General features: G+C 39.0%; 1 protein-coding gene across 6 annotated transcripts in view; it reads left to right on the forward strand.

Annotated features, from left to right (window-relative positions):
• spag9b (sperm associated antigen 9b) overlaps window positions 1-9,869 on the forward strand; it is a 54,878-nt gene extending 45,009 nt beyond the window's left edge. For all 6 annotated transcript variants that reach the window (XM_088069584.1, XM_088069582.1, XM_088069581.1 and 3 more), the window contains 9 exons: window positions 346-474; window positions 561-641; window positions 773-840; window positions 1,559-1,707; window positions 2,458-2,629; window positions 2,739-2,852; window positions 3,604-3,783; window positions 5,207-5,338; window positions 5,429-9,869. In XM_088069584.1, the coding sequence (XP_087925710.1) occupies window positions 346-474; window positions 561-641; window positions 773-840; window positions 1,559-1,707; window positions 2,458-2,629; window positions 2,739-2,852; window positions 3,604-3,783; window positions 5,207-5,338; window positions 5,429-5,547 (1,144 nt within the window). In that variant the 3' untranslated portion in view covers window positions 5,548-9,869. The remainder of the gene's footprint in view (window positions 1-345; window positions 475-560; window positions 642-772; window positions 841-1,558; window positions 1,708-2,457; window positions 2,630-2,738; window positions 2,853-3,603; window positions 3,784-5,206; window positions 5,339-5,428) is intronic.
• Window positions 9,870-10,792: the final 923 nt, after the last annotated feature.

Below are 10,792 nucleotides of genomic sequence, written 5' to 3' on the forward strand. Positions count from 1 at the left end.
CACTTTTCCTCTACAGTATTGTGTCCGGCTAAAAACACATAAAAACTAAAAACAAATGTTTATCAGGGGCTGACACTGTGAAACCAGGGCTGAACCAGGGCTGTATGCAGGGTTTCAGAAATACAGTGGGCCAAAAACTGAGTTTGCTTACTTGCTTTTATTTTTAATTTTATTTTCAATTACAGTGTTATTTTATGTACCGATACACCAAAGAAAATTCCTTGTGTTTGAAAATCTGCTCTGCAATAAATCTGATTCTAATTCTGATTTGGCATATATAGTTTGGTATTAAATATTATTATACAAACACATGCTCTCTATTTCCACTTCCTCTCTGATGAGCAGGGAGAGTGATCTGCTGAAAGACGGTGTCAGCACAAACCCCAGCGCAGAGGAGCAGGACCTGATGAGAGAAGAGGCTCAGAAAATGAGCAGCGTTCAGCCCACCATGTGGCTGGGAGCACAGAACGGATGGTGAGTTTTAACACATTTATTCCGCACACTTATGTTGATGACCAGAATTTAGTTTGTTTGTTGACTGCGAGAACGTGTGATTGCAGTGTGTACGTCCACTCCTCTGTGGCTCAGTGGAAGAAGTGCCTCCATTCTATAAAGCTGAAGGACTCTGTGCTCGGCATTGTGTGAGTACATGAAAATAAATGATGGATAAATGGTTTACACATGTGGGCCGTTGTGTTATTGTGAACTTTTTCACTGTTAGGCTGCTGTTTTTTTTAAATATTTAACAGCTGGTTTTGTTTCTCTCCCACAGCCATGTGAAAGGGCGTGTCCTTGTGGGTCTGTCTGATGGCACATTAGCCATTTTCCACAGAGGAGTAGGTGAGAGAACGCAAGATTTGGAGCAAGTAATATCTAATATATCCAAAATAATAAGTAATGTTTACAGGGTTCCTGTGAATCCTTAAAAGGAAGTTGAATTCCTCCATCTAAAAATAATTATGTGGACTTAAATTAGTTTTTTCAAATGTCTTAAAAATGCTCAGACATGGGAAGTAGGATTTTATGAACTATTTTTTTCTGAATGCTGGGAATCCAAACAGTGGAATCTCAAACACAGACATCTCCAAGAAAAACATTCAGTAATGTCAGATATTTCCCCACTTCTGTTACAACCAAATATAAACTTTCATGATAATATAACTTAATGATTGACTTCCATGTGTTCCACTTTAGAAAGGGTTGTTTTGCAACATTTGAAACTAGAAAAGGGAGAGATGACTGGTTTCTCTGTAGACTATAATCAAATGTAGATTAAAAAAATTGAATTGGTTGTTCATGGAAAACAGGAACCAACAAGCTAAACAGGAAGGAAATACAGCCACACTGGAAGTGTGAAAAATGTGAAAAAAACAAGGAGGAATTACTTCAAAAATCCTTTAATTTAGTAGCTAAATCATTAAGAAAAAACACATACTTCAACCACTTTAAAAAACAAAAAATCCCTGACGAAGACTGGCAGTGGCCAAAACAAGATGGCTGAGTTGTGGGATTAATCTGTGAAAATAACCATGTGTGTTGACTTCCTGTGTTGTGGCAGATGGACAGTGGGATCTGACCAACTACCATCTGTTAGATTTGGGGAGACCACACCACTCCATCCGCTGCATGACTGTGGTACATGACAAGGTGTGGTGTGGCTACAGGAACAAGATCTATGTGGTGCAGCCTAAAGCCATGAAGATCGAGGTAAACAAAGATTGTCATTTATTTTTATACGGTTTAATTCAGAGTTCTGCTCACACTTTGCAGTTAACTACTAGTGTGTAACACTTAACTTGCAAACTTGTCTGGTTCCTACGCTACGCTTACCCCCGCACATCAAAAGTTTGACTAAGACTCATTTTTGGCTCAAGGTTAGATATAAAGCCTGCACAGACATCGATTGAGCCTTCTGTCCATACTCTGCATTCTCTGCGTCCTTATTTGTGCACTTTTTGTGAAAGTTTACTGATGTAGACAAGTGGTACCACTGGCAATGGTGGCAGTGTTGCCAGCTTGTTCAAGCAAAAAAAAAAAAAACGACCTAAGGACATGATGAAGGCATTTTAAAAAATGGTGGAACTTTTTGACGGGAGGTTACCTGAAATCAAAGGTGGCAGGAGCGTAACTGGTGTCCCTCAAACCAGCTGTGCTCATGTAATGCTTCACATGAAGGGAGGAAAACTTATTGCCAAAAAATGCATAAATGATCTGGGTCCAGGCAAAATACATATAGCCAGTATTTAAATGGGCTAAAAGCAATAAAAATACACCAGTGTAGTTGTGTGAGGTGGTCAGAATTTTTTTTTGTCCGGGCACAAACTCTTTCTTCAGAACAGCTGGGGACAGATTGGACAGGAATAACATGCAAGTTAGACAGTAGCAGTGGTCCATGCAGAGGGAGCATAATTGAGCCTTACACTCGCTAATATCTTCATGTTCTTTTGTCCTCCGCAGAAGTCATTTGACGCTCACCCTCGTAAGGACAGCCAGGTGCGTCAGCTGGCCTGGGACGGTGATGGTATCTGGGTGTCCATCAGACTGGACTCCACTCTTAGGCTGTTCCACGCTCACACCTTCCAACACCTGCAGGACGTGGACATCGAGCCCTACGTCAGCAAGATGCTGGGTCAGTTCGCTCGTTCTTCAAACACTGTTTCCTCGAATAAAACACACACTCGTCAGGGGCTGAGCAACTTTAGCTCATCAGATCTGGTATTGTTTTGTTTTTTTTTCAGGTACGGGGAAACTGGGCTTCTCATTTGTGAGGATCACAGCTCTCATGGTGTCGTGTAATCGTCTGTGGATCGGCACAGGAAACGGAGTCATCATCTCCATCCCTCTGACAGAGAGTGAGTTCAGGAGCCAGACTGTTATCCTTTCAATGTATTTCTTTTTACTTCTGGTGGACACACACATTCACACTGCACACTTCTCCTGATGCTGCCTGTACATATGCAGTCATTAGATGTGGGCACTCCACAATTTGTCGTACACTAAATATCTGAAAACACTTATTTGCATAAATGGTATAAGATTTTCACACTACGATAACCCTCTCAGAACAGATGGTGATATGGTACCACGGTTTTAGTTATTTTTGGTTGAACAAACATCTTATTGCTAAAACTGAAACTTGAAACCATTTTTTAAATTTAAGCCTTTTTAAAAAAAAAAAAAAAAGTCTCCCTTTTTTTACTTTTCATTAAGATTGATATTTTTATTTTATTTATTTATTACGTGTCTCCTTTTTCCTGCAAAATTCTTTATTTTCCAGTAGATTGTTGTTTGTTCTCCATGCTAAAAAAAAAGGTGACAACAAAAAAAGAAAAATATTGTAGATAAGCAGATGTTCACGGTATGATAACCGTCAACTTTCACGTCACGATATGTCTTGAAACCAGTAAACTGCTGCAACACTAGTTTGCACAAGTTGTGACTGAAGGTTGATATATTCAGGACCACTCTAATACTAACAAAGTACATGCAGTAAGAATATAATAATTTAATATAAACTCCACATAAAGTGCATTTTAAACTTAAAGGTGGATGACACTGACTGAGCATTTTCATTTCTCTCTCACACCTCCATAATACCTTTAGCAGCCAACAAGGTAACCAAGGCAACAAGTAGCCATCCAGGAAGCGTGGTCCGTGTCTATGGTGACGACAGCAGTGACAAGGTGACAGCTGGGACATTTGTTCCATACTGCTCCATGGCTCACGCCCAGTTGTGTTTCCATGGACACAGAGACGCCGTCAAGTTCTTCACCTCTGTCCCAGGTACGCAGACAGACAGACAGCCTCTTTGACTTTTCAGTGTTATTTCTTAAAAGGCAGCTTTTTTTCTTTTGCCTGGACCCTGTTTTCCCATGTTTTTGTGTATAAGTGACCAATGGCAACTGAATTTTTGAAACTGGTAATGGACTGAGCAAGACCACTGTAGTGTGCAGCTCTGAAACAGGCTGCAATAAAACTTGGCATGTTCACATAGTCAACATATGTCAACTAAAACGACTTTGTTTTGACCAATAACAGGCTCAGATTGTTATTCTTAGTGTCTGTCATTATTATGGAAACAATCCCTACAGCGATGGACCTTTCTGTTTGACCAGAAAAAGCCCTGACATGGCCAACGCCATACTCATTAAGAAATAGTCATTTTAGCATGTTTGAGCCACTTTTGCAAAATGCCAGAAGTCCAGGGGCCCCTTACATATTTCTGGGACATTTCTTGGATTTCAGTACGCTTCTAGGATTTCAGGACATTTCTAGGATTTTAGCATGTTTGTAGGATTTAAGGACAGTTTTTTTTTTATTTGTTGGGGGGGGTTCTAGGATTTTAAAATCTTTTTTGGATTTATGGACATTTCTCTGATTATAGGACTGCTGATGGATGTGAGATTCTTTTTTTGAAGATTCTTTGATGACAAAGCTCTAGTTTGATGCTGTTTCATGCACTTTGGCGCCTTATGTATACTAAAAGTACAGAAACAATTCCCAGTGTGACTCACCTTATTTTTTATTGTGAATTAAAAAATGGTTAAAAAAAGTGGCCACACGGCACCTTATCAGGTCCAGATTTGGCCCTGCTTTAGACTTTGAATGAAGTGTGTTTTTACAACTAAAACATTTCTGTTTTTATAAATGCAGTCTGGTGAATTTGGCAGTTTAGCAATTTCAGTGCTGTTTCTGGTTAAAGATAAAGGATCTTATTCTGTAACAAAAAGATCTATCTCTGTAGGGATCCCTTACATATTGCTGCCAGACACTTACAGTAACAATCTGAGCCTGTCCATGGCAAAAACAAGCACTTTTAGTGGACTTAAAGCGACAGTGCACAATTTGCCCCGAGTGGTTACACCGAAGCCCGTTTCTCTGCAGCCATCTGAAAGTCTTTGGGTTTTATCCATCATTTTGGAACCTTGTACTGAATATTATTTCTCCAAAAAAAGGAAATGTTATCAAAAGTTGTCCTTTTAGTTGCTGCTGCCACACACATAATATGTGATGTGATATGCATGAGATTATCAGCAGGCCCTCTACATGTACATAAAATATTACACACTGCTCGCCCTGCTTGGCTTCTCGTATAATTGTGAGTCAGAAAGTTGAGATACAGTATACACATAAGAAAGTGTGTACCAGAAAAACACACTCTGGACTTGTTTGGTGTTATTTACAGTTTGTGGCTCTTCACTTTCAGGTCACGCAGTTCCATCTGCGTCCAGCGGAGTCGAGGCAGCAGGTGACAAGACGACAGATGCCACAACTCAGGAAGGAACCAAGTCCATGTTGGTGATGAGCGGAGGAGAGGGCTACATCGACTTTAGGATGGGTGAGTTTGCTACCGTAATGACTCAAACCACCATCGTCATCACTGCAGGAGACGTAGAGAGAAGTGTGATGTCGCTCTGTGTGTGTTTAGGTGATGAGGACGGCGATGCGGAGGAGGGCGAGGAGCCCACCATGAAATTGCAGCCCTCCCTGGCGAAAGCCGAGCGCAGCCACCTCATCGTCTGGCAGGTCCTCGCCAGCGAGGACTAAACTGTGACCTCACGTGAGGCCCGAATTGCCTTTTCTGTCAATCTCGCTGCCAGGGAGGAGGAGCTCAGGTGGTCGACTCCCCTCCGAAGGCGCGAGCTCAATCAGCACTTTTTTCTTCCTCAGATCTGAACAAATACGAGTGAAACAAGCGAAAACTGCTCCGAGAGCGTCCTCAGTGTTGATCTGAATACTGAGCAATTCAAACAGATTTACACAAACTGCATGTTTTATTATTTTCTCTTATTTGTTTCCTTTTTTAAAATGTTATTTTATGAATTTCAGTCTGTTATAATGCCTCTTTCTCTTCTAATATCATATGAGGTAAAGCTGTTATTGGATACAGAACTTTTTGTTATATTTGCTCAGCAAATACAATGAATTTTTCCTCCAGACATTTCCAAGTTCCCTTCACTCAGTTTTCGCATGCTCATGCTGGACTTGACTAGATGTTAAATCAGTCGGCCTAAAAAAAAAAAAAAAACACTTGTGAGCTCCCCTGATGCCCTTTAACCCTTTGAAACCTGGAGCGACATCACTTTTCTTATGCTGCTTTCAGACGCCTTTTACAAGTATTTAAACCTTTGAACCCAGAGCAAACTGGTGTGATTTCTTTAAACACATGGGGAAAAAGGCAATGAGCAACTTTATAAGAAATGTTTCACAACTTCCAGGAGAGTAGTAGATCTAAAAATTATTTTGAAAAAGCCAAGGAAAAAAAAGAAAAAGCTTAGGAAAAAAAACAATATTTATAGAAAATCATCATAATTTTGTATTTAAAGTTAGATTGCTTTCCAGGTAATTCCCCCTTTTTTGAATTTTATTTTACTTTTTACTAATTTTCAGGTAATTTTCATGTACTTTTTACCCATTTCTTGCTAATTTTCAGGTAATTTCTTCTTTTGTTGCTCATTGCATTCTTCCCATGTTTTTTAAATCATGCCAAAATTTGCTCAGGTTTCAAAGGGTTAACAATGTAATACTGGGGCAATCATCTGGGATTTGCGATTAATCCCAAATCCTGTTTCATGTAGTTGTTCATTCTTTGAGAACTCGGCTTTTGATTGTATGCAAGACAAATTGAATTGATTGCCAGTTGTCTCGAGGTCAGGATTTCTTTAAGTCAAATGCAAAGACATCAGCTTCATCTGGTTAGTATCTGAGCAGAAAATGGACCTGTATTTATCTTAACATTCAATATATAATAGTGGTAGCTTCAGTTTATGCCTCTCAGGTGATCATTATCATTACATTCCAGTCACAGAGCATAAAATCCAATATTGTGCAAAATAAATCCAACCAGCAGTGTTTAGTTAAAACCTAGAGAGAGTTGTCAAATAACAACTCTGTTGTGAAGATACTCCCAGAATCCTCAAATCCTCGTCTAACCACTTAAATGAAAATATAAAAAATATGATTAAAAAGATTTTTATTCACATCTGATCCTGGGAATACCTTCAGAACAGCGGGGGAGTGCTGTTACGCCTGTAGATGGGAATGTGTGTTGGTTACTCCACCACTTTAATACAGACTGAAATATCTCAACAACTATTGGACGGATTGCTATGAAATTTGGCGCAGACATTTATGTCCCTATCAGGATGAGTTTGCTTAATTTTGGTGGTCATGTGACTTTATCTAGCACCATCATCAGGTCAAACTTTAGTGCAATTTATTAAATTTTAACATGCTAAAATATTAAACAAGGATGGTAAACATTGTCAGTGTGAGCATGTTAGCATGCTGACATTAGCATTTTAGCTCAAAACACTGATGGGCCTAAGGACAGCCTTATGGAGCGAGGGCCCTATTTAAGAGATTTACTGCCCATGGAGGCGTGTCTATCTCCACTTTTGCTCATTTAGCGGCTCATAATCTGGGCACAAAGTAAAACTCAAGAGACAAAGGGGTTGTATTTGGACTCTTAATTAATCAAAGGTGTGTTTGGACCATAACCTAGCCTAGCCACAGGAGCCTGCACATGGCACACTGGCACTAACATGCCATTTTGGCAAACTGCAGAAGTAGAGAGTGAACGCAGTAATGTCACTATAGCAAATATCATGGGACATTTCAGCAGCAAAACAAGAAACTGTAATTATAAACTTGACAGAGGAAACAGATCTAAACTTTTAGCTTTCGAAATAATCAACAAAGTTACATCGCTATTTGTTCATAAATGTGCGCAACGTCTCTCTTGATGGGGTTTTCAAAGAGCAGCTCAGCTCTAATCTCTGCTACGTTTAGATTTGACAGAATGTCATTTAAATTCTCATTAATGATGAAATATTTCATATTTCATGCACCCGCAAACCATCTGCGTGTTCCTGTGTGTGTAACAAGCAGAGTGTACGAGTGTTGTGAACCCATCTATTTAGGCTCATCTCACCATCTGAATAACAACAACAATTTCGTTAAATACATGAAAATACTGTGCTATTCTGACTTTAAGACCAAATTTTTGTTGGTCAATGGTGCAATCACTTTTTTCTTCCTTAAATAAGCAATATGCCAACAATGAGCCTGACTACACCTTATTTTGGCTGCACAGATTTGTGAAAATACTATGTTCCAACACAACATGGGCGATGGCCATAAAAGTGGCAGCTGTGTCAGTCTAAAACTGGCAAAGACAGTCATGCTGCGCTTTTTGCTGGATGCAAGATATAGCCCTTAGTTTTGCTCAAAGATTGAAATTTTTTATTTTTTTTTTAGAAAATCAGATGTCAATCTCTGTGACTTGAATGTAATGACGATACATTTGAGGCACAAACTGGAGCTTAAGTAACCCACTTACTAATAAGAATCCATTCACAAAACCCTAAATGAAATGAGAAGAAGAAGTAGCAGCTGCTGTTACATCTATCATCACATACTGTAAATCCGCCCTTTAAGTTGGTTTTGGTTGCGATGCTGAAAGATTTGTAGACTTCCAATATAACCCGAGGACGCTGTCAGTCCTCTGCTCTCAGTCTAGCCACCAGCTCCAGCGCGTAGACACTTTAAAAAAACATGCCTTAGGTATCGAGGGTTGAAAGTTACTAAGTTGCTTTTCAAGTGTGACAAAGTATTTATTTTTCTCTTGAAAGAATGTTGCGCTTGCTACCAAAGGATTAAGAATCACAGACAGATAGTTAGCCTTGCGCTGAAACAATAACGTCTAACCGTGAGCAGCATGTTTGAGTCTGCCTCTATGTAGATAACATGGGAGTGTTTGTAACAGAAATCCTGGTGTATAGATAAGATATATTTTTAGACTTTCGTATTTGGAAATTGACATATTTTCTGAGAATGTGCCGGAGCTGTCACTTTGAGAGGATAAAACAAGCAGCCACACTGAGGATTACATAACCCCCCTCCTTTTGTTTTTATCCTTATCTCAGCATTTAGAGGTCAGAATTCTAACACTGACTTTTTTTGCGGCACTGCTCTGCCCCGTTTGTGCAAGACCAAGTTGTTTTATGTTAAGTTCTCTGATTTCCCCTCCTGATTGCAAACTTTTACGTCTATTTTTGAACTTTTTTTTTATTTTATTATTTTTTTTTTATGTTTGTCTTTTAGACTGTCCTCTGTCTGAGCACAGTGCACAAGATGTTCATTTTGGGTGTAATATGAGACTATTTCTGGCCTCTGTGTACCAGTAACATCACACTGGTATGTTCTTTGTTTTGTCCTCATTGTATCGAACAGTATCAGTGTGTGTGTGTGTGTCTCGGTGTGAGTGTGTGTGTGTGTGTCTCCTCTCCAGGAGAGGAGTGAAATATTATTGCAGTTTAGCCATTTCAGTATTTATTTACAGTGATTGAGCCTTTGCAATTCAGAATGTATCTTTGTACATTGAATATGAATATATATATGATTATATATGTATGAAACATGAAAAAAAAAAATGGCTTGGGTTTATTGTTTTGACAGCAGTTGAAATGATGTGAGTTTGTGTTTTTTGGGGGGTAACTTTACTCAGCTATGCACTATGTCTGTGACGGGAGAGTAGTGAAGTGGTTTGCTTCAGGCCTGTTTTTAAATTTTTTAAAGTAGAAACCCTGCAGCCTGTCCACAGACTCAATCAGTTCTCAATCGATGCGGGAAAACAAAAGTCAAACTAAAGTCAATGAAAGAGCAGCTTCATCCCATCGCAGCATGATGGAGCGTCTCGCCCTCCTCCACAGGTCTGTCAGCCCCACTCATCTGCATACGTGTGTCATTAACTTGGCAGGGACTTTTTTCTCTCTCCTGAGTTTGCGGGACACGCACCATCTGTACTTCTACAGCATCTCTAGCCTTACTTATTTTTAACAGTCAATTAAAGAAATTTTTGTGGGCAAGTTTTGTCTGCTTGTTTGTCTTCATCAGAAATTTTTCACAACTAGTCAAGGATTTAGAGCTAAAGTTGTTGGTTTTTTTGCTGTCTTTGAATTCGACCTTGCAAACTCTCCAGTAAACAATCTCTGACCAACGAAAGACCAAAAAAAACCAGTTAAACCAGGCTCATTGTGTGTTTATATTAGGTTGAAATATATTTTTCTTAAGCATCAAAGTGACTTAAAACTTTAACCCATGGTTCAGCTCTACAGTTAACAGTATATTTACACATTTTTTTTATCTCCTTAAATGTCTGTTAAATAATACTTTTAAGGAACAAACACCCGGGAATGTGTCTATTTGGACTAATGTGTGTATTACTTGGATAGACATCAGGGGGTTTTGTGTGTTATGTTGGATGCCTTTCACAAGCATTTAAACCTTGAGCTACTTGGTTTGCTTTATTTTGAAAAAAATAAGAAAAAAGGGAAATTAGTAAAAGGTGACATGGAAAAATTACCCAAAAAGGAAAGAGAGGGAGAAAAATCATAAGAAAATCAACAAAAAACTAGGAATTTCCAGAAAACAGCATTTACAATTATTATGAATATCTTTGAAAATTAGAAGTTTGTGCTTGTAAACATCAATCGTGTCCGCCTCTGGTCTGTTACGTTAACTAGCTCAGTGATGCTAAGTGAGCAAGCAGTATGTGCATGCTTCCCTCTGAGTGATAATACGGTTTGGCCAGTGTATTTCTGTTGGAGAAAGAAATAGCTCCGACATGAGACTGCTTGCAATGAAGTCTGTGGATTATCTTGAGTAACCAGATAATGTTTTCTGTAAAGAGACATTGCTGTTGAATTTTTCAAAAATATGTTTTTGGTGTTTTGAGCACCACAAGCCAAGTGCCATTTAGTTCCATTACATTGGAGAGATGGCAGACATC

The sequence above is a fragment of the Plectropomus leopardus genome, chromosome 19 (assembly GCF_026936395.1).
Source record: "Plectropomus leopardus strain MGB_pleo_1.0 chromosome 19, ASM2693639v1, whole genome shotgun sequence".
Taxonomy (NCBI): Eukaryota; Metazoa; Chordata; class Actinopteri; order Perciformes; family Serranidae; genus Plectropomus; species Plectropomus leopardus.